General features: G+C 41.0%; 1 protein-coding gene across 3 annotated transcripts; it reads right to left on the minus strand.

The window, feature by feature from the left end:
• Positions 1-61: 61 nt before the first annotated feature.
• Positions 62-24,222, minus strand: LOC110502561 (serine/threonine-protein phosphatase 4 regulatory subunit 3). Of its 3 annotated transcripts, none has more exons than XM_021580680.2 (16): positions 23,679-24,222; positions 21,507-21,562; positions 17,986-18,084; positions 16,936-17,559; positions 13,122-13,199; positions 12,898-13,014; positions 11,822-11,938; positions 8,826-8,957; positions 8,532-8,634; positions 2,496-2,537; positions 2,246-2,404; positions 1,782-1,951; positions 1,561-1,700; positions 1,321-1,460; positions 1,029-1,228; positions 62-858 (listed from the first exon to the last, which is right to left on the minus strand). In XM_021580680.2, exons 1-16 carry the CDS (start codon positions 23,818-23,820, stop codon positions 760-762), a joined length of 2,418 nt encoding a protein of 805 aa, XP_021436355.2. In that variant the 5' UTR covers positions 23,821-24,222; the 3' UTR covers positions 62-759. The 3 variants fall into 3 exon arrangements, with proteins under 3 accessions (XP_021436355.2, XP_021436357.2, XP_021436356.2); XM_021580682.2 differs by having other exon boundaries at positions 69-858; positions 1,029-1,147; XM_021580681.2 differs by having other exon boundaries at positions 729-858; positions 991-1,228.
• Between the last annotated feature and the right edge of the window lie 171 nt (positions 24,223-24,393).

Genomic DNA, 24,393 nt, shown 5'->3' on the forward strand with positions numbered 1-24,393 from the left:
CAAAGACACCTCTGGGAGCCACAGTAAGTCAAAGCCACTGAATACACACAGACTTTAGACATTCTCAGTGGGCTGCAAAAATGACTTTACTGCCGTTTAATACATGTTATTTTAAAACCAGCATTGCAACTCTTGCTTTATACAATGAATCATATAATTGAATTAAAAGGGTGAACAGTGATCCCACCATTTGTGCAAAAGCAATACACTGGCAGGTATAGCTCTACCCTTTTAAAATCACTCAAGGGGCAAATTATTAAAAAGAAAAATAACTGTACAGTACTTTTAATAAACTCATGAATACAGGACTCCTGGCTGATGTAGGTGTGTGTGAGCCTCGGCAATGCAGCCCCAGCTTCGACGGTCGAGTCCTGCTCCTCGGAACTAAGCAACTTTGTTTTCTGTTGGTTAGTTTTTTCTGTTAACCCTCATTTTGCCTAGTTCTCTCCACCCAACCCAAATTAACAGTTCTATGGGGTCAGCCAATCAAGCTTCCATTACTAAGCGGCTAGTCCTGCTAGCATGACTGGCTCTCCCATTAGCCCCTGCTCCCCCTTTTGTAGAGCGGCTGAGGTTTGCGTGAAGTGCTGCGTCCCTGCCGGAGCATCAGGGAAACCTTGGCACTGATCAACCTCTCTGGTCCACAGGCCAGGTAGGGGGGCGTAGGAGTGGGCTGGGAGGGTAGGACGGCGGGAGTGGTCTCTGTCCAGTGGACTGTGACAGTGGCACAGCGGACCAAGACCAGGGGACTTCACTGGCTTATGAGCCCAGACGGGGCCGTTTCCGTGGGGACTGCTCTTCATCTTCGTCCTCCTCGTCTTCATCATCAGGGTAGTCTACAAGGCCGACCATCGCAGTCTGTCAACAAGAACACAGGTCACAGAACTCAAGTGACTAAACCCTGAGGTTTGGATAATTTTGACTACTGGGGTGGCAGGCAGATGGGGCATTTTACTACAGATTGACAGGTAAAAAGAGGATATGGCTCACCTTGGCAACTAGAATGGCAGTTGACAGGGAAAGCTCACCTTGACTACCGGGGTGGCGGGTGGCGTTGCCGACTTGGCGGGGGAGCCGTTGGGACTGGCGGCGGAGGTGGGAGAGGTGACTGGCTTGCAGTTGGCACCGTTGGTTCCGTTGGCAGCCCCTGCAGAATGAGAGAAGGTAAACTTAAAGCTGCCAGTTGGGGTCCGCTTTGGGAAGTTCTCTTTGTTGTCACTCTCTTTAACTGCAAAGAGATGGAAATACATAGTGTGAACATACCATTCCACAAGTTGTGGGGTTGAACACACACACACTGAGCAGAGTGGAGGCACTTACCTTTTTTTGCTTCCATATACTTTCCAAAGCTCTCTGGGAACTCTTCCTCAGGCCTGCTTTTCTCAATAGCCTCTCCATCTTCATTGAACCACATTTCCTCATCCTCGTCCTCGTCCAGCGTTCGGGCATCCCTACGATATCTGCTTGAATAACGTCAAGATTACTTTTAACAAACCACAAATCAACTTCTCCACTCTATTCTAGTTGTCCATGTCTTCGGGAGATGATGCCTTTACTGACCTGTTGAGTCTCAGAGTCTGTCGGTCCTTCTCCTGCTCATATCTGCCCTTCAAGCCCTTAAAAGTCTGGACGTATTCAATGGATTCAAGTGCTTTGTAGTAGTTGTCTATAATGTGTGCTATGAGGGACTTGATATCCTCCTGTAGAGATAGATAGATATTAGGGTGTATACGTGTGGTAAAATGGTAAACAGACATGTTAAAATGTGAATATGGGCATACCACTTTGATGAACTCAAAGAGTTCAATGATGGCTGAGTTTAAGAGGTTGTATCTAGTTCCATTGTCCAGCAGAGTGTTGATGACTGGCTCAAACAGGTTCCCTTTGACAATGTAGCGGTTGTAGTACTCATCCTTCTGCCCAATTATCCTCCTCATGAAGCGCAGAGCACCTGTTAAAAGACAGAAATCAGTACAATCAACACATTGAAAAAAGGAGTTGAGGAAACGCCATATTGCATCTATTTACACCACAAGCAGTACATTTAAGTTATATCAATGATTATGCTCCACCCAGGAGCCAAGGGTCCAAACCTTTGGGTTTTATCATGATGTGCTTCATTCAAATCATTCAATTATGAATAAACAAATTCAGTCTACTGACATACAGAATGTGTATGTCAATTCTTGGTGCTTCCACTATTCTTGTACCCATATCCCCTCCTTAGTGTTTCCCAGTGACTCACACAGCGCAAGGAAGGTGTGTTTAGAGTTCATTAGCACCAGAACTCGTCGCAGCAGGTCCTTGTTCATAATGTAGGTCTTTATGTGGTACGTGTGGTGCTCTACACAGAACGTCAGCAGCTCCAGTATCAAAGCCAGGAGTTGGGCTGTCTGGAAATTATCTGAAAGACATAAACATGCATTTACAATAGGGAAAGAGACACTTATATAAATTAGAATTATGATTGGGAGTATCAATGTATGATTACATACCAGGACACACTGGGTTGATCTTGGTGGACCCCTCTTGCAGATCTGTAAGACACAGTAAAAGCAATGAATATCAGTCTTACAAATGCTTAAGTCTTTAACACAACACCGATCCCAACAAAGACATCATGGCCTGTCAAAATCGAATAGAATTTTATGTCACATACGCCGAATACAACAAGTGCAGGCTTTACTGTGAAATACAGTGCCTTGCGAAAGTATTCGGCCCCCTTGAACTTTGCGACCTTTTGCCACATTTCAGGCTTCAAACATAAAGATATAAAACTGTATTTTTTTGTGAAGAATCAACAACAAGTGGGACACAATCATGAAGTGGAACGACATTTATTGGATATTTCAAACTTTTTTAACAAATCAAAAACTGAAAAATTGGGCGTGCAAAATTAGAAGGTTAATTAAAAGGTTGCAAAGTTCAAGGGGGCCGAATACTTTCGCAAGGCACTGTACTTACTTACAAACCCTTTCCCAACAATGCACTTAAAAAGAAAACTAACAAAGACAAAGTAAATAGTAACACAATAAAATAACAATAACGAGGCTATATACAAGGAGTACTGGTACCAAGTCAGTGTACTGGGAAATGAAGTAGTTGGGGAGAATTAAGTAATATGTACATGTAGGTTTGGTTAGGTGATTGTTTGACGTACTATGTACATGTAGGTAGGAGGGTGAAAAGTAGAAAGACCGGGTAACTGTTTAAATGTTCAGCAGTCTTATGGCTTTGGGGTATAAGCCAATCAGGAGCCTTTTGGTCCCAGACCTGGCACTCCGGTACCACTTGCCGCGCAGTGACAGTGAGAACACGGTCACTTGGGTAGCTGGAGTCTGACAATTTTTAGGGCCTTCCTTTGACACCGCCTGATATAGAGGTCCTGGATGGCAGGGAGCTGGGCCCCAGTGTTGTATGACAAGCATTTGCCATTCCAAGCAGTACCAGATGCTTTCAATGGTGCAGCTGAAATGTTGAGGATCTGAGGGCCCATGCCAAATCTTTTCAGCCTCCTGAGGGGAAAGAGGTGTGGTTGTGCCCTCTTCATGACTGTGTTGGTGTGTTTGGACTAGAGGTCGACCGATTAATCTGAATGGACGATTAATTAGGGCCGATTTCAAGTTTTCTTAACAGTCGGAAATCGGTATTTTTGGGCGCCAATTTTCTTTTTTTTACACCTTTATTGAATCTTTATTTAACTAGGCAAGTCAGTTAAGAACATTTAAGAACATTCTTATTTTCAATGACGGCCTAGGAACAGTGGGGTTAACTGGGTTAACTGCCTCGTTCAGGGGCAGAAAGACAGATTTTCACCGTGTCAGCTCAGGGGATCCAGTCTTGCAACCTTACAGTTAACTAGTCCAACGCAATAACGATCTGCCTCTCTCTCTTTTGCACTCCACAAGGAGACTGCCTGTTACACAAATGCAGTAAGCCAAGGTAAGTTGCTACCTAGCATTAAACTTATCTTAGAAAAACAATCAATCATAATCACTAGTTAACTACACATGGTTAATGATATTACTAGATATAATCTAGCGTGTCCTGTGTTGTATATAATCTGACTGAGCATACAAGTATCTAAGTATCTGACTGAGCGGTGGTAGGCAGAAGCAGAGGCGTAAACATTAATTCAAACAGCACTTTCGTGCATTTTGCCAGCAGCTCTTCGTTGTGCGTCAAGCATTGCGCTGTTTATGACTTCAAACCTATCAACTCCCGAAATGAGGCTGGTGTGACCGAAGTGAAATGGCTGGCTAGTTAGCGCGCGCTAATAGCGTTTCAAACTTCACTCGCTCTGAGCCTTGGGGTGGTTGTTTCCCTTGCTCCGCATGGGTAACGCTGCTTCGATGTGGTGGCTGTTGTCGTTGTGTTGCTGGTTCGAGCCCAGGGAGGAGCGAGGAGAGGGACGGAAGCTATACTGTTATACTGGCAATACTAAAGTGCCTAGAAGAACATCCAATAGTCAAAGGTTAATGAAATACAAATGGTATAGAGGGAAATAGTCCTATAATAACTACTTACCTGGGAATATTGAAGACTCATGTTAAAAGGAACCACCAGCTTTCATATGTTCTCATGTTCTGAGCAAGGAACTGAAAAGTTTGCTTTCTTACTTAGCACATATTGCACTTTTACGTTCTTCTCCAACACTTTGTTTTTGCATTATTTAAACTAAATTGAACATGTTTCATTATCTACTTGAGGCTAAATTGATTTTATTGATGTATTATATTAAGTTAAAATAAGTGTTAATTCAGTATTGTTGTAATTGTCATTATTACAAACACATTTTTTTTTTTTAAACTATTTTTATTTTATTTAAAATCGGCCGATTAATCGGTATCGGCTTTTTTGGTCCTCCAATAATTGGTACCGGCATTGAAAAATCATAATCGGTCAACCCCTAGTTTGGACCATGATAGGTCCTTAATGATGTGGACACCGAGGAACTTGAAGCTCTCAACCGTCTCCACTTTTCCTGTAGTCCACGATCAGCTCCTTTGTCTTGCTGACGTTGAGGGAGAGGCTGTTGTCTTGGCATCACTGACATCTCATCATCAGTAGTGATCAGGCCTACCTAAGCTGTGGCGGTCATTAAATTGTGTCAGCCAGTGATTGTCAAGCAAATAACTGCAGGTCTCACGGTAATTTACCATTAAATTGACAAACACATTTAGCATCTCCTGGCTTTCATGCATAGCCTACAAACCACTGATGATGACATTTGGAACGTCTACATTTTATAATGTCTAATAAATCCATGATTTTAGACAGGTCAAAAGAAACATGAAGAAAATGTAGTCTTTCAGAAGAGCAGAATAGCATAAGGAGTTGTCCTTATGCCATATGGCTGTGTGCTACACTAGCTCATTTAGCAATTAGAATTCTGTGGCATTATTTTATAGTATGACGAATACAATAGAACACTACTCAATAAAAAACGTTCTGTGTTGAGTGGTTAACAAAGAAACAGGTCCTTCTCTATGCTTAATTTAGACTTACTAATATAACTTTAGTTGTGATGCAAACTTTGGGCTATATGTTCTGATTTTCAATAAATTCTATGGCTGCATGATGCGACTAGTGACGATTTGAAAAAAAGTTACATGAAAGGCATGAGCTCTGCTGCACACACTTCATCAGTCTCATTCCCAATTTGACAAGCACTTGATAATGCTTCAAATTTCCCGGCTGCACCCACTTTGTGTGGCGGTAATGCCCCCTAAAACAATCCATGCATTTTGTGGACAGTGGATGTTGTGCCCTTGGGCTAAATATAATCATTCATTAGAATTCCCTTCTCCTGGCTGCATGCTCCAAAGCACTTCTCACTCACATGGCTCCCTCAGAAAGCTAATTTCTTATTAGCCAATGCCCGTCACGCGATTGGGTCCTTCTCACAGGCCACAAGTGAAGAAAGACACATTGGGGACGCAACCATACGCATCCTTATCCAATTCAGAGTCGCATATTGAAGATATTGGAAGAATTGTCAACATTTACTTTTCGTCAGCCAACAAGATGAGTAGGCCTAACGGACAGCAAAATCACTAGACAATGTCAATCTACTATCCCCCATAATACAAAAGTTGACCTATTCAATGCCAGAAATAAATATAACAAACAATCTGGGAGAGTGAAATTAATACAACCACAACCATCAAAAAAAACCTTTAAGCAAAGGAAAGCCCCATTTGGTAAAATACCAAGTCCATATTATGGCAAGATCAGCTCAAATAAGCTAAGATAATTAACAGTCCATCATAACGAAAAAGAAAGGAAGACCCAGAGTTACATCTGCTGCAGAGGATATGCTCATTAGTTAGCAGCCTCTGAAATTGCATCCCAAATAAATGCTTCAGAGTTTAAGTAACAGACACATCTCAACATCAACTATTCAGGAGACTGCGTGAATCAGGCCTTCATGGTCGAATTGCTGCAAAGAACCCACCACTAAAGGACACCAATAAGAAGACTTGCTTGGGCCAAGAAACCCAAGCAATGGACATTAGACCGGGGGAAATCTGTTCATTGGTCTGATGAGTTTAAATTTGAGATTTTTGGTTTCAACCACCGTTGTGAGACGCAGAGTAGGTGAACGGATGATCTCCACATGTGTAGTTCTCACCGTGAAGCATGGAGGTGGTGGTGTGATGGTGCTTTGCTGGTGACATTGTCGGTGATTTATTTAGAATTCAAGGCAAACTTAACCAGCATGGCTAGCACAGCATTCTGCAGCGATACGCCACCCCATCAGCCTTGCGCTTAGTGGGACTATCATATGTTTTTCAACAGGACAATGACCCAACACACCTCCAGGCTGTGTAAGGGCTATTTGACCAAGAAGGAGAGTGATGGAGTAATGCACCTGGCCTCCACAATCTCCTGACCTCAACTCAATTGAGATAGTTTGGGATGAGTTGGCCCGCAAAGTGAAGGAAAAGCAGTCAACAAGCGCTCAGCATATGTGGGAACTCCTTCAAGACTGTTGGAAAAGCATTCCAGGTGAGGCTGGTTGAGAGAATGCCAAGAGTGTGCAAAGCTGGCAAAGGGTGGCTAAGTTGCATAATCTAAAATATATATTGATTTGTTTAACACCTTTTTGGTTACTACATGATTCTGTGTTATTTCATAGTTTTGATGTCTTCATTATTATTCTACAATGTAGAAAATAGTAAAAGAAAAAAAAAAAAAAAAAACCCTGGAATGAGTAGGTGTCCAAACTTTTGACTGGTACATGTAGTACGTACGTACGGTCACTGTGGGGACTACGTCGTCGATGCACTTATTAATGAATCCAGTGACTAATGTGGTAAACTCAATGCCATCAGATGAATCCTGGAACATATTCCAATCTGTGCTAGCAAAACAGTCCTGTAGCTTAGCATCTGCTTCATCGGACCACTTCCGTATTGAGCTCATCCCTGGTACTTCCTGTTTGAGTTTTTGCTTGTAAGCAGGAATTTAGAGGATGGAGTTATGGTCTAATCTGCCAAATGGAGGGCGAGGGAGAGGTTTTTTTGTGTAGAGTAGAGGTGATGTAGAGTTTTTATTTTTTTGCCTCTAGTTGCACAGGAGACTTGCTAGTAGGAATGAGGTAAAACTAATTTCAGTTTTCCTGCATTACAATCCCTGGTTACTAGGAGCGTTGCATCTGGGCGAGAATTTTTTTTTGTTGTCTTTTTTGCATAGGGCGCTACACATCTCGTTGAGTGCAGTGTTCTTTCCAGCATCAGGTTTGTGGTAGTAAACAGACAGCGATGAAAAATAAAGGAAAACTCTTGGTAAATAGTGGGGTCTACAGTTTATCATGAGCTATTCTAACTCACGCAAGTAGAACCTCAAGACTTCCTTAATATTAGAGATCGGGGACCAACTTGTTGACAAAGCGACAAGCTTACCGGATGCAGACGTTTTGTCCTGCCAATGAAAAGAAAAACCAGCTCGATTTATATTTTCCATGTCCTTTTTTAGTCAAGACTCAGTGAAACATAGCATATCACAGTTCTTCAGATCACGCTGATAGAATAGTCTTGAATGGAGCTCATCCAGTTTATTTTCCAATGATTGCACATTTGTCAATAGAACGTAGGGTAATGGCGACTTGTCCACTCGCCGTTGCAGTCAGGTTAGATATCCCGAACACCGACCTCTATAGTCGCTGCTTCCACCAGTTACGGGGATATGGGCCTGGTCTGGGCGTTATGTCCTTCACCTCCGATTGGTTGAAATAGAAGTCCTCATCCAAATCAAGGTTAGTAATCGTTGTTTTGAAGTCCAGAAGCTCTTTTCGGTCATATGAAATGGCCAAACATTAGGTATAAAAACGAGTTAGGATCAGCGCAAACAAAGCTCACAAGCACAACTGGTCAGGGGCCCATCCCCTCTGGCGCCATTATACTGTCCAACATAAAGCCATGCATATCCACATACAGCTGGACCTAGACACACCCATTCAAGCACGACATGAGACCATACACGCAATGCATACATCCATTTAGATCAAAGAGTCCCCCCCTGCTCACCTTTACAGTTCTTCTCATCTACAGTGCTGGCCAATAGAGGGACTGTGAGGACCTGCATGCAGTACTTGTAGAAGAAGCTGAGGAACTCAGTCTTCTCTGTTTTCTAATGGGATTCAAAGTAAGAAGTCGATTAGATAGTGATGCTGACATATTGCAGAGTTCTTTAAAATGTATGAAAGTTTGGTATAATTCTGCATTCTTGTACAATAATCATTACACCCAGTGTTATGACAGAACTGCGTGTGAGTGACTGAGTGAGTGACTGAGTGAGTGAGAGATCGGATAGGGTCTTACATTGGTGGGGGCCAGCATGTTCTCTGGGTCGATCAATGTGCGTAGAAGCCCCATAAGCTGCACAGCACCCCCCAACTCAGGGTCCGAGTCACAGATCATCTGCTTTATCACCACGTTGATCAGCAGCACATCCTAATGCACACAGAGAGGAACTTTGAGCGGCAACACCTACAGGAAACCTTGAACATCCTAAACATCTAATCGCTGAAAAAGATCCAAAAAATATATGCTTGGGTAAACATAACACCTATTATAAAGAACAGTTCAATACGCATTTTATAGTGCCCTGAAAAAGTACACCGCCCTCCTTGGCCTTTTTCCTATTTTGTTGCATTACAACCTGTAATTTAATGCAATTTTTATTTGGATTTCATGTAATGGACATATACAAAATAGTCCAAATTGGATAAGTGAAATGAAAAAAATAACTTGTTTCTAAAAATTTTAAAAACAAAAAGTGGTGCGTGCATCACCCCCTTTGCTATGAAGCCCCTAAATAAGATCTGGTGCAACAAATTACCTTCAGAAGTCACATAATTAGTTAAATAAAGTCCACCTGTGTGCAATCTAAGTGTCACATGATCTCAGTATATATACACCTGTTCTGAAAGGCCCCGGAGTCTGCAACACCACTAAGCAAGCAGTACTATGAAGACCAAGGAGCTCTTCAAACAGGTCAGGGACAACGTTGTGGAGAAGTACAGATCAGGGTTGGGTTTTAAAAAAATATCCGAAACTTTGAACATCCCACGAAGCACCATTAAATCCATTATTTAAAAAAATGGAAAAAATAGGGCACCACAACAAATCTGCCAAGAGAGGGCCGCCCACCAAAACTCATGGATCAGGCAAGGAGGGAATTAATCAGAGGCAACAATGAGACCAAAGATAACCGTGAAAGAGATGCAAAGCTCCACAGCGGAGATTGGAGTATCTGTCCATAGGACCCCTTTAAGCCCTACACTCCAGAGCTGGGCTTTACAACAGAGTGTCCAGAAAAGAATAAGCAAACATGTTTGGTGTTTGCCAAAAGGCATGTGGGAGACACCCCAAATATATGGAAGAAGGTACTCTGGTCAGATGAGACTACATTTTAGCTTTTTGGCCATCAAGGAAAATGCTATTTCTGGTGCAAACCCAACACCTCTCATCCCCCCGAGAACATCATCCCCACAGTGAAGCATGGTGGTGGCAGCATCACGCTGGGGGGATGTTTTTCCATCGGCAGGGACTGCCGGAAATTCTTGAGGGAAACCTGTTTAAGTCTTCCAGAGATTTGAGACTGGGACGGAGGTTCACCTTCCAGCAGGACAATGACCCTAAGCATACTGCTAAAGCAACACTCAAATGGTTTAAGGAGAAACATTTAAATGTCTTGGAATGGCCTAGTCAAAGCCCAGACCTCAATCCAATTGAGAATCTGTGGTATGACTTAATTCTTGCTCCTACCCGAGACGCAGATGTCTCATCTAGACACCTGGAAATGCAAATGCACTACGCTAAATGCTAAATGTACTCGTTAAAACTCAAATGTTCATTAAAACACACATGCAGGGTATTGAATTAAAGCTACACTCGTTGTGAATCTAGCCAACAAGTCAGATTTTTAAAATGCTTTTCGGCGAAAGCATGAGAAGCTATTATCTGATAGCATGCAACACCCCAATATACCTGAAGGGGACGTAAACAAAATAATTAGCGTAGCCGGCGCTACACAAAACGCAGAAATAAAATATAAAACATTCATTACCTTTGATGATATTCTTTGTTGGCACTCCTATATGTTCCATAAACATCACAATTGGGTCTTTTTCCCGATTAAATTTGTCCATGTATGCCCAAAATATCAATTTGTATAGCCTGTCTGGTTCAGGAAAAAAGCTCCCTTCCAACACGCAACATCATTTTTTAAAATTATATAAGTTGCCTATATTCTTTGACAAAACACTTCAACCTACTTTTGTAACCCAACTTTAGGTATTTGTAAACGTTAATAAGCGATCAAATTGATCACTGGGCGATCTGTATTCAATAGCAGCTACTCAAGAAAACGATGTCCTTTGTCTCTCTTCCAAAATCGATTGCTGTATGCTGGACGAAATGAAGGATCTATTTGTCATTACACAAAGGATTTTTGTCAATGAAAATGACGTTTGAAGTTGTAGGAACTGCAAGCTCCCTGCTATATATTTTTGCTTGCAATAAACAATTCAGAGACTGGCGGATTAATACTTTTCTGTGGTTTTTGTGACCAGGTTTTTCTTGGGATTTCGCTTGCTGTTCACGTTCTGTTATAGTCACAGACATTATTTAACCAGTTTTAGAAACTTCAGAGTGTTTTCTATCCACACATACTAATCATATGCATATACTATATTCCTGGCATGAGTAGCAGGACGCTGAAATGTTGCGCGATTTTTAACAGAATGTTCGAAAAAGTAGGGGGTAGACTGAAGAGGTTAAAGATTGCTGTACACCAGCGGAACCCATCCAAATTGAAGGAGCTGGAGGAGTTTTGCCTTGAAGAATGGGCAACAATCTCAGTGGCTTGATGTGCCAAGCTTATAGAGACATACCCCAAGAGACTTGCAGCTGTAATTGCTGCTAAAGTTGGCTCTACAAAGTATTGATTTTCGGGGGGTTAATAGTTAAGCACGCTCAAGTTTTCTGTTTTGTCTTATTTCTTGTTTGTTCACAATAAAACATATTTTGCATCTTCAAAGTGGTAGGCATGTTGTGTAAATCAAATTATACAAACACACCCCAAAAAATCTATTTAAATTCCAGGTTGTAAGACAACAAAATAGGAAAAAAATCCATGGGGATGAATACTTTCGCAAGCCACTGTACAAGTAACATTTTACTGGGTAAATAATCATGCCTTTATTTACATAATCACAGCTCCATATGGCACCTAGATGTGGCAGAGAAATTTGCCCACCAGTGTCACATTTCATGTAGACCTAGTTATATGACAAGGTTGATGCTATACTTACATCATCAGTCTGCTGTGGCTCCTGCATAACAAACTCCCGGACCATGGAGGGGCTGAACTCCACCAGATAGGAGAAGATATCTGTGGCTGCAGCCCTCACCTGCAAGTCGTCCATACCCTGTGGAGACGGTGAGACACACACTGATAGTGTGCTCTAACTAATAACTCATTCAGCGCCATAAAGGTGTTTCTTTAGGGCACATGTGTCAAACTCATTCCACTGAGGGCAGAGTGTCTGCGGGTTTTCACTCGTCCCTTGGACTTGATTCATGAATAAGGTCACTGATTATTAAGCAGTGGTGTAAAGTACTTAAGTAGTACTTTAAAGTATTTTTTACTTAAGTCGTTTTAGGGGTATCACTACTTTATATTTGACTACTTTTACTTCACTACATTCCTAAAGAATATTATTTACTTTTTACTCCATACATTTTCCCTGACACCCAAAAGTACTAGTTATAATTTTAATGTTTAGCAGTATAAGGAAAAAGGTCCAATTCACACACTTATCAAGAGAACATCCCTGGTCATCCCTACTGCCTCTGATCTGGTTGACTCACAAAACACAAATAATTCATTTGTAAATTACATCTGAGTGTTTTGAGTGTGCCCCTGGCTGTCAAAAAAAGTAAAGGAAATTGTGCCGTCTGGTTTGCTAAATATAAGGAATTTGATGGATAGCATTTACTTGTACTTTTCCTTGAGTATGATAATTGAGTACCTTTCCCACCTCTGTTATTAAGTAACTCCCCTCACTTGGTTGTCTAGGTCTTAATTGAAAGGAAAAAACAAAAACCAGCAGACACTAGGCACTCCATGGAATGAGTTTAACACTCCTGCTTTAGGGGCTCAGGAGCCTGGTGCAATCTGGACTGACTTAATACCTTTAAGTTCAGGGTTAAGAAACATACTGTTTCATTTATTTTGACGTGCTTCCAAGATGTAGCCCTTGAAGTTGAGATGGTATTTCACATTCAAGGGATCAAGAGAACTTTGTCACATCAAAATGTCTAGGACAAATGTGCAAAACCTGTGACATTTAATAGACATTTAATACAGTAGTAAAACCATTCATACCATGACTATTTCAAGAGCAGGAAGAATGCCTAGATTCGCCAGAGTCTTGAAGAAAGCATCTCTATTTTGCGGTTGCAAGGTTTGTGAAAAAGCACAAAATTCTTTGAAAAAGTTCACCTGTGAAGAGGAAGGAAAACAGAGAACAGTGTGTCACTGAAACCTTTATTGCATTAAAGCTAAGTATTTGCATGCTTTTAATTAAATAAGTTGATTATTCAACTTACTAGTTCCCGCCTTTTACTGTCTTCTGTCGCTTCATCCGTTAGCTGTGCAAAGACTTCAGTTAGGAACTTCTCATCCTCCTGTAGTGCAAGGCAGGGATAAAAAGTTTAGAAAAGAAAAATACTGCATCACAGTTTGTGGTCATGTTGAAAAAGCACCGGGACTTTACGTACTTCATTATGAAGTCGCCAAACCTTAGCCAAAAGCAGTAAAAGTAAGCATGTTTTATATCGGTGGTTCGGATGTGAAAGGAGAGACGAAAGGAGACAAATTGACAGTTTAAGAACTGTTGTGGAACAAACAGCAGACTGAAGACGGCTGCAGCCAACATGGTTGAGCCCATCTCCGTGGTAACATGGACTCGGGACCTTGTCCCGAAGCTACCGACAGCGTCACCTCCTCCATGCTTCACGGAACCACACATGCGGAAATCATCCGTTCACCTACTCTGCGTCTCACAAAAACATGGCGGTTGAAACCAAACATCTCAAATTTGGACTAATCGGAGCAAAGAACAGATTTCCACCGGTCTCATGTCCATTGCTCCTGTTTCTTGGCCCAAGCAAGTCTCTTCTTCTTATTGGTGTCCTTTAGTAATGGTTTCATTGCAGCAATTCGACCATGAAGGCTTGATTCAGTCTCCTCTGAACAGTTGATGTTGAGATGTGTCTGTTACTTGAACTCTATGAAGCATTTATTTGGGATGCAATTTCTGAGGTGCAGTAAACTCTAATGAACGTATCCTCTGAAGCAGAAGTAACTCTGGGTCTTTCTTTCTTGTGGCGGTCCTCATGAGAGCCAGTTTCATCATAACGCTTGATGGTTTTTGCGACTGCACTGAAAGAAACATTCAAAGTTCTTGAAATGTTCTGTATTGACTGACCTTTATGTCTTAAAGTAATGGACTGTGGTTTCTCTTTGCTTATTTGAGCTGTTCTTGCCATAATATGGACTTGGCCTTTTACCAAATAGGGCTATCTTCTGTATACCACCCCTACCATGTCACAACACAACTGATTTGCTCAAACACATTAAGATGGAAAGAAATTCCTCAAATTAACTTTTAACAAGGCACAATTGTTAATTGTGACTACCTCATGAAGCTGGTTGAGAAAATGTCAAGTGTGTCCTCAAGGCAAAAACATGACTACTTCAAATAATCTCAAATATATTTTGATTTGTTTACTACATGATTCCATGTGTTATTTCATAGTTTTGATGTCTTCACTATTATACAATGTAGAAAATAGTAAAAATAAAAACACTTGAATGAGAAGGTGTCCAAACTTTTGACTGGTACTGAACATACATACACACAGTGCATTCAGAAAGTATTCAAACCCCCTTCCACTCTACAACATTGAGACTTGCCCTGAAGCTACTCATGCGCTGTCTTGGCTGTGTGCTCAGGGTCGTTGTCTTGTTGGAAGGTGAACCTCAAATCCAATTTTATTGGTCACACACACACATATTTAGCAGATGTTACTGCGGGTGTAGCAAAATGCTTGTGTTCCTAGCTCCAACAGTGCAGTAGCATCTAACACTTCACAACAATACACACACACACACACCTAAAAGTACAATTATGGAATTAAGACAAATATTTCATTGAGCATTGACTTAAAAACAGTAGAATAGAATACAGTATACACATAAGATGACTGGGAGACTAGTCAGGACCTTCACCCCAGTAGGTATTGAGCGCTCTGGAGCAGGTTTTCATCAAGGATCTCTGTACGTTGCTCAGATCATCTTTTCCTCGATCTTGACTAAACTCCCAGTCCTTGCCGCTGAAAAACATCCCCACAGCATGAGGCTGCCACCACCAAGCTTCACCGTAGGGATGGTGCCAGGTTTCTTCCATACATGACGCTTGGCATTCAGGTCAAACAGTTCAATGTTGGTTTCATCAGACCAGAGAATCTTGTTTTTCATGGTGAGATTCATTTATGTACCTTTTGGCAAACTCCAAGTGGGCTGTTAAGTGCCTTTTACAGAGTGGCGGCTTCCGTCTAGCCACTCTACCATAAAGGCTTGATTGTTGGAGTGCTGCAGAGATGGTTGTCCCTCTGGAAGGTTCTCCAATCTCCACAGAGGAACTCTGGTGCTCTGTAAGTGTGACCATAGAGTTCTTGGTCACCTCCCTGACCAAGGCCCTTCTACCCCGATTGCTCAGTTTGGCCGGGCGGCCAGCTCTAGGAAGTGCCTTTGTGGTTCCAAACGGCTTCCATTTAAGCATGGAGGCCACTGTGTTCTTGGTGACCTACAAAGCTGCAGAAATAATTTGGTACCCTTGATCAGATCTGTGCCTTGCCACAATCCTGTCTCTGAGCTCTACGCACAATTCCTTTGACCTCGTGGCTTGGTTTTTGCTCTCACATACACTGTCAAAATGTAGGACCTTAGCCCTGACCTCAAACCCATTGAACACCTTTGGGATCAATTGGAACACCGACTGTGAGCCAGGCCTAATTGCCCAACATCGGTGTCTGATCTCACTAATGCTTGTGGCTGAATGAAAGCAAGTCTCTGAGGAAATGTTGCAACATCTAGTGGAAAGCCTTCCCCGAAGAGTGGAGGCTGTTATAGGAGCAAAGCGGGGACCAACTACATATTAATGGACATGAGATATTCCACGAGCAGGTGCCCACATACTTTGCCATGTAGTGGGTGTGTGTGTGTGTGTGTGTGTATATATACAGTGCCTTGCGAAAGTATTCGGCCCCCTTGAACTTTGCGACCTTTTGCCACATTTCAGGCTTCAAACAAAGATATAAAACTGTATTTTTTTGTGAAGAATCAACAACAAGTGGGACACAATCATGAAGTGGAACGACATTTATTGGATATTTCAAACTTTTTCAGTTTTTGATTTGTTCAAAAAGTTTGAAATAACCAATAAATGTCGTTCCACTTCATGATTGTGTCCCACTTGTTTTTGATTCTTCACAAAAAAATACAGTTTTATATCTTAATGTTTGAAGCCTGAAATGTGGCAAACGGTCGCAAAGTTCAAGGGGGCCGAATACTTTCGCAAGGCACTAATATATATATATATATATATAGTATTTCCCCTTGCACGATTATAAAACAGTGACTGTGGTCATTTTACTGACAAATAACCATCATCCAAAATCTCATGAGTGTCACAGCCCTAACCAAGTCCCTCTTGAACCTCTAAACATGTATAATTACATTGCAAAGTGCCAACAAGGGAACTTAAAACGTAAATCGCGCTGATTTCAAATTAGATACCTAGATTAAAATTGAAGATACCCTATCAACTACAAACCCTTTCAACAATAGAGCCAAAGAAACAGTTTGATATAGAACTAATCCTCAGAGAAGTCACAAGCATTGATTTACAATAGTGAAGACAAAAGCGGCAAAAACATATCACATTTCATGACAGTCCTTTACTGTCAAATAAAATACATTCATAAAGTTAATCCTTTCCAGGTTGATGACAACAGCAGAATATCACATGTAATGATTACAATTGATGTTCAAATGTGAAGATGGAGGGAATGTTCCATACTTTTCACAGGAAAATAAAACCACCAGCAGAAAAACAACATTATCTACATTGACAATGGTGTGAAAGTTATAAGTGATATGTAGTGAGTTAAGATCAGTGACTGTGCTTTATTACCTTCACTTAACACACTAAAATGAAACCTGTTAAACTGAAAACACCAGAGCTGAAGAGGCAGTTCAGACAACACAAACGGATTTGCTTACACTCCATTTCTAGTCAAGAACAGCAAAATAGAAGATAACATTTTCTGAGGGGTCTGTTGGTTTGCAGTAACTCACCTGCAGCATGCTGACTATCTCCACCTTGTTGAAGAAAATAAAAGATGTGAGGGTGGAAAGGAAGTTCTCCTCGAAGACAGAAGGTGTGGGCAGGATGATGTCCTGGATGTACTGCACCCGGTACGTCTGGTGGATCTTTTGCCGCAGCTCTGAGTCCGTGATGGGGATTACCTCCTTGAACTTGGCCGTCTTGGTGAGGAACTCCCGGTGCTTTTTAGGCTGCACCAGCGACGGATCGAACTCCAGACAGCCAACCACATCCATGATACAGTCGTCCGAGAACATGACCTCGAATAGAGCCGCCTTGTTGAGGAACAACACTCCACGTACAATCTCATACAGGTGGTGTAGGCCCTCCCGGTTGTCGAGGTCCTCGCACACCTGGAAGAGCTGCAGCAGCTTCTTCATATAGCCTTCGCTCATAAGGGCCAGGGCCAGCTTCTCCCGGCGGATGGGCGAGGACAGGACAGAAGTCACAAGGTCAGCGATCTCCTCCAGCCGGGCCAGCTCGCATGGAGGCAGCTCCACCAGGTGGCTGGTCTCTGGCATCTCCTCGAAGCGCTCCTCCTCAGACTCATCGATGGGGTCCTGGGTGATCTCCAGCGCAGGGTCTTTCCCTTGCACCTGGGGAGGAAATTAGACACGGGGCCACATGTAAGAACTACTGAGAGAAAGACTGTAGTCCCGTATTGCTAAGGAGAAAATTCAGTTACATGATATTCTATACTTAATTATTAAATGGCTTAGTTTTGTAAGAGACAATTTGTTTGTTTACTGCCCCCTAAAGAAGCAGCAGTGACCTAAGCACAGACATGGCTATTCATAGTATTGGGGCTTCAAATAACAAGCAAATACGGTACAATCAGTTGCTCTAGACAATGTTCTATTGCAAAAGGATGTTGTTTAACTTACATGTGTCACCAACAGTAGTGACATGTAGTTTATGTAGTTCAAAGTGTGCTTTCAGATGCCGTAAAAAGACTAAACAGCATAGTAGTGTATCATAAACCTTACACTGACTTACAAAACCATATAAACATGGTACTATACCTGACATATCTTTTCCCAGATTTCATCGCAGCCAGCTTTTTCCTGAAAACTCAGGGCCAGATCATAGTTCTCTGCTTCCGACCACACAATCAGGGTGTCCTGAGAGGGGGAAAACCATTCTCATGATCAAGTTGAAAAAACATATTTTCCTAACATGAAATTTGTAAATCTGGTCTTTGCATAATAACGTAAAAAAATATATATATAATTGTGTCAAGTTAACTGCAACTGTACACATGCAGAATTCTTTAGATGCATAAGGCCAAGCCATAGACTACACTCTGCTTCCACACGGCAAGCTGTGCTGGTGCATTAAGCCGGACACCAAGAGGCTCCTGAACAGCTTCGATCCCCAAGCCATAAGACTGCTAAATAGCTAACAAAATGGCTACACAGACTGAGTTGAACCGTACATTTTTGCACCATCTCTGTGTACACTACTGGGACTCTACACACTAGAGGTCGACCGATTATGATTTTTCAACGCGGAGGACAAAAGAAAGCCAATACCGATTAATCGGACGATTTTAATTTATATTTGTAATGACAATTACAACAATACTGAATGAACACTTATTTTAACTTAATATAATACATCAATAAAATCAATTTAGTCTCAAATAAATAATGAAACATGTTCAATTTGGTTTAAATAATGCAAAAATAAAGTGTTGGAGAAGAAAGTAAAAGTGCAATATGTGCCATGTAAAAAAGCTAACGTTTAAGATCCTTGCTCAGAACATATGAAAGATGGTGGTTCCTTTTAACATGAGTCTTCAATATTCCCAGGTAAGAAGTTTTAGGTTGTAGTTATTATAGGACTATTTCTCTCTATACCATTTGTATTTTATATACCTTTGACTATTGGATGTTCTAATAGGTACTTTAGTATTGCCAGACTAATCTCGGGAGTTGATAGGCTTTAAGTCATAAACAGCGCAATGCTTGAAGCACAGCGAAGAGCTGCTGGCAAATGCAGAAAAGTGCTGTTTGAATTAATGCTTACGAGCCTGCTGCTGCCTACCACCGCTCAGTCAGACAGCTCTATCAACTCAGAGAATTCATTATAATATAATAACACAGAAATACAAGCCTTAGGTCATTAATATGGTCAAATCCGGAAACTATCATTTTGAAAACAAAATGTTTATTCTTTCAGTGAAATACGGAACCGTTCCGTATTTTATCTAACGGGTGACATCCCTAAGTCTAAATATTGCTGTTACATTGCACAACCTTCAATGTTATGTCATAATAATGTACAATTCTGGCAAATTAATTACGGTCTTTGTTAGGAAGAAATGGTCTTCACACAGTTCGCAACGAGCCAGACTGCTGCATATACCCAGACTCTGCTTGCACAGAACGAAGAGAAGAAGTGACAATTTCCCTAGTTAAAATAAATTCATGTTAGCAGGCAATATTAACTAAATATGCAGGTTTCAAAAGCTATACTTGTGTATTGATTTTAAGAAAGGCATTGATGCTTATGGTTAGGTACACATTGGTGCAACGACGGTGCTTTTTCCCCCCGCGAATGCGCTGGTTATGATTCAACAATAAATGAACAGGCTCTGCATCGATTATATACAATGCAGGACAAGCTAGATAAACTAGTAATATCAACCATGTGTAGTGAACTACTGATTATGTTAAGATTGATTGTTTTTATAAGATAAGTTTAATGCTAGCTAGCACCTTACCATGGCTCCTTGCTGCACTCGCATAACAGGTAGTCAGCCTGCCACGCAGTCTCCTCAGGGAGTGCAATGTAATTGGCCATAATCGGTGTCCAAAAATGGCGATTACATATTATGAAAATTTGAAATCGGCCGACCCCTACTACACACTAATTTATACTGACTACACACACACACACCATCATAATTTACACCGCTGCTACTCTGTTTATCATACATGCTGATACCTAGTCACCAACCCATATACATATCTACCTTTATCACTCCAGTATTCCTACATATTGTAAATATGGTATTGGAACTAACCCTGTATAGAGCTTATTTTCTTGTGTTATTACCTTATTTTTTAGCACTACATTGATAACAATTAGGCTTACTTCATTGTTGGGTTAGGAGCTTGCAATAAAAGCATTTCACTGTCATTTTGCATGTGACATTAAAACAGGCTACTTTTAGAAATGGATGACCCACAGAGCAAAGAAAACACTGAAGTTACAGTGCCTTCAGAAAGTATTCACACCCCTTTACATTTTCCACATTTTTTTTTGTTACAGCCTGAATTTAAACGGGATTAAATAAAGATCAGGCATACACACAGTAAGTCATAATGTCAAAATGGAATTGAGTTAGAGTTTGATGGATGTTTAATGGATGTGATAGGAGAAAATGGAGGATGGAACAACATTGTAGTTACTCAATAATAATAACCTAGTTAGAAGAGTGAAAATAAGGAAGCCGGTCCAGAAAAACATATCCCAAAACACGCATCCCGTTTGCAACAAGACACAAAAGTAATAAAAAAAATAGCAAAGAAATGTACTTTTTGACTTGAGTCTGAAGTTTTATGTTTGGGGCAATCCAATAGAACACATTACCGAGTACCACTCTCCATATTTTCAAGCATAGTGGTTGGTGGCTGCATCATGTTATGGGTGTCATCATAATAGTTAAGGACCGGTGAGCTTTTCAGGATAAAAAGAAACTGAGCTAAGCACAGCCAAAATCGTAGAGAAAAACTTTGTTCAGTATGCTTTACACCAGACACTGGGAGACAAATTCACCTTAAAATAGACCAAATCTACACAAGTTGCTTAGTGGGTGTTCCTGAGTTACAGTTTTGACTTAAATCTGCTTGAAAATCTATGGCAAGACTTGAAAATAGTTGTCTAGCAATGATCAACAACCAATTTAACAGAGCTTGAAGAATTTAGAAAATAACATTCAAATATTGCCCAATCAAGATGTGTAAAGCTCTTAGACTCACCCAGTCACATCTGTAATTTCTGCCAATTCTGATTCTAACATGTATTGACTTCCGTAAATTAGATATTTCTTTATTTAATTTTCAATAAATGTGCTTACATGTCTAAAAACATTTTTTCACTTTGTCATTATGGAATATTGTGTGTAGATGGGTGAGAAAAAAATATAATCTTAATGCTTTTTTGAATTCAGGCTGTAACAGCAAAATGTGGAATAAGTCAAGCGGTATGAATACTTTGAAGGCAGTGTACACACAGCAGTCCATTATAGACAGGTTGACATATTGTCATGAGCTTTGTCCAGGAGGCAGAACTGAGCGATTTCCCCATAGGTCAGCTGCAAAGTCAAAATGTGCTACATTGTAAAAATTCATGAAAACAAACATTTGCTTTTTGGTCAGGGTTAGGCATTAGAGTTAGCAGTGTGGTTAAGGTTAGCTTTCAAATGACATAGTATTACTGTGGCTGTGCCAGCTAGTACCCACTGCACAGCTGCCTCCAGAACAAGACTAATGACGAAAAAACGCTAACCAACCCGTTATAGAGGCAGAATACTCACTTGTTGTTTCTGATATGCAGTATTTGGGCTGATTTTTGACTCCAGAAGAAGTGAGCCTAAAAGACAAATGGGAATGTAGTTAGCTACCCACTACCGTAAAACCTGTTATGGATGATGCGAATTTTCGCAGCTTTTTGTTAAAAATCGCGCAACATTTCAAAGTCCTGCTACTCATGCCAGGAATATAGTATATGCATATGATACGTATGTGTGGATAGAAAACACTCTGAAGTTTCTAAAACTGGTTAAATCGGGTCTGTGGCTATAACAGAACGTGTTTAGGAGTAAAAATCCCTGGTAAAACTGTTTTAAAAAAACAAAAACATTCGTCCGCCATTCAATGTATTGTTAAAGGCGACCTAAAATAAATGAGGACCCCCTGTAAACGCCTACAGCTTCCACACGATGTCGCCATTGCTGTCATTTTCAGATTTATTTATCCTTGGTTACACTAATAAGCCCCTCCTTTCTTGAGGCGCACCACAGTATGTTGTGAAACTGAAAAAATGGACGATGATTTCCAGACTTGCTGCTATCGAATACAGATCGCCCCGTGATCAATTTGATACATCATTAACGTTTATTAATACCTAAAGTTGGTTTAGAAAAGTCGTTTGAAGTGATTTGTAAAAGTTTATAGGGGACTTTTGTAATTTTAAAAAGTGACGTTGCGTCTTGTAAATGGGCTTTTTGCAGCATCAGACTGGCCTTCAGCAAATGACATTTTGGGTATACAATGACGGATTTAACCGGGAAAAATAACCAATTGTGATGTTTATGGGACATATAGGAGTGCCAACAAAGAAGCTCGTCCAAGGTAATGAATGTTTTATATTTTATTTCTGCGTTTTGGGTAGCGCCGGCTACCGCAAAATCTGTTGTTTACGTGTTGTGCTGGTATTTTGGGGGGGGTGCATGCTATCAGATAATAGCTTCTCATGCTTTCGCCGAAAAGCATTTTACAAATCTGACTTGGTGGCTAGATTCACAACGAGTGTAGCTTTAATTCAGTACCTTGCATGTGTATTTTTATGAAAGTTTGAGATTTATCGAGTACTATACTCAAGTACTACAGGTGGCGCTCTGAAATTTCCGCTGAGCTGTCCCTGTGCAGGGACCACCTTTAATGAAATAATTAGTTGATGCCTAAATATTCGCAAAATGATAATACAGAACGGGATAATTCAGTCACATGGGTGTGAAAGAACATGTTCTTCAAATAAGACGGATGTTGTAACTGTAATTGTCAGTCTTAATGCTGAAACCTGCACACCACACTTTTACTGACATGAACTGTGCATGTAAACAAGGACAACTACCCATAAATTAGCTAACGTGTGTTTTTTGCTGGCAAGCAAATGTTCCTTTATTTATTACCGAGTAAGCCAAGTGAGTTTACTAGCTGGTTAACGTTAATTGCCTAGCCAGCTGACTAACATTGGACCAGGTAACGTTAGTTAACTAGCTGGATATAGTACTTTTAAACTGTACCGATGGTTAACTAGCTACTGTACCAAAATAGCTATAAAATAATTGAAAGGAAAACAGGATTACAAAGCATGTCAGTTAAACCACACTTTACTTCCAAGCATTGGCTAGCTAGCCATCTAACTAGGTTAGTTAGCTAACAAGCTGGTTTGAGTAAATAATGTTAGTTAATGTTAGACAGCTGTTTATTGATTCGTTTATAGCTAACATTAATTAGCTAACGAGCTACCTAAAGCAATTTCTTTTGATGATTTGTTTTTGATCTTCAAGCCCAACCACCAATAACATTAGCTAGCGTTAACACAAGTAAACGTTCAAATTTGTTAGCCAACGTTAAATATATACCATTAGCTAGCTAACGGTAGCCAACTAGCATTAGCAATAGTGTGATGGCTAGAATAACTAGCTAGAATCACACAATAGTGTGATGGCTAGAATAACTAACGTAATTCACGCCGGCAGCAGTTACTACGCTACTAACGTTAGCTAGCTAGTTCAGTTGGTGTTTTTACGTTAGTTAGTTACAGTCGCCGATTGTTCGCAAACTAGTTAGCGATGTTGATTTATTGGATTTGCGGCCTGTTAAATGTTACCAGCCAACTAGATAGCTGCGTTACGAACAAAACAAACATGCGACGAGCTATCTGACCATCTGCTAATAAGATATGTTAGCTAACAACTCACCGTCGGATTCGGCCCGAACTAATAATGATATTCCCTTCAGTCGTTCGACAAAGGTAGACGAGACATGTCCTGTGCCCCTATCATCCCACTGTCGGTCTTCATTCAGCGTATATACTTTCACACGCCGCCGAGTATCCGACATGGTTACCTTGAGCGGAAAAGCTGACAATCTAACGTTAGCTAGTTCACTATTTCAAATAGTTGCCTAGCTATTTTCTTATCCCCGAACTTCAAACTTTGTTTCTACCCGCATGTTTTGCAATAATGTGCTAAAACGTAAAGCCAATTCACGAGCATATTACGATGATTATTATTTTCCCCGCAGAATGCCGGATTTCTAGCTAGCTAACTGTACAATTCACCGTTGAAAACACAACAACTACGACAGCCTCTTCACTCTCATCCAGAGACCGCCATCTTGTAATCCGATCTTGTCTTTTTCTTCCCTACGTCAATCAAACGGTTACCGCCGCGGGGTCTCCTCAGAGGGGCTACGGAAGCCGGTGTGGCCCATGCCACATTCGAGCTATCTGGTCCCCCGCCCTCTCCACTTTCCTTCCACTGAAAATGAATGGGAAGGGGTGTTTCACCGCGCGGTACCCCGTGATAGTGTACACGGGGCTTTATTGTGGCAATATCCAAACGGACAGATGTGTTACAGAACTAAAACAATGAGTATGTAGAAGATTGGAATATGCCATCACATGAGAGGTCA

This window comes from Oncorhynchus mykiss, chromosome 23 (assembly GCF_013265735.2).
Source record: "Oncorhynchus mykiss isolate Arlee chromosome 23, USDA_OmykA_1.1, whole genome shotgun sequence".
In the NCBI taxonomy this organism is placed as follows: Eukaryota; Metazoa; Chordata; class Actinopteri; order Salmoniformes; family Salmonidae; genus Oncorhynchus; species Oncorhynchus mykiss.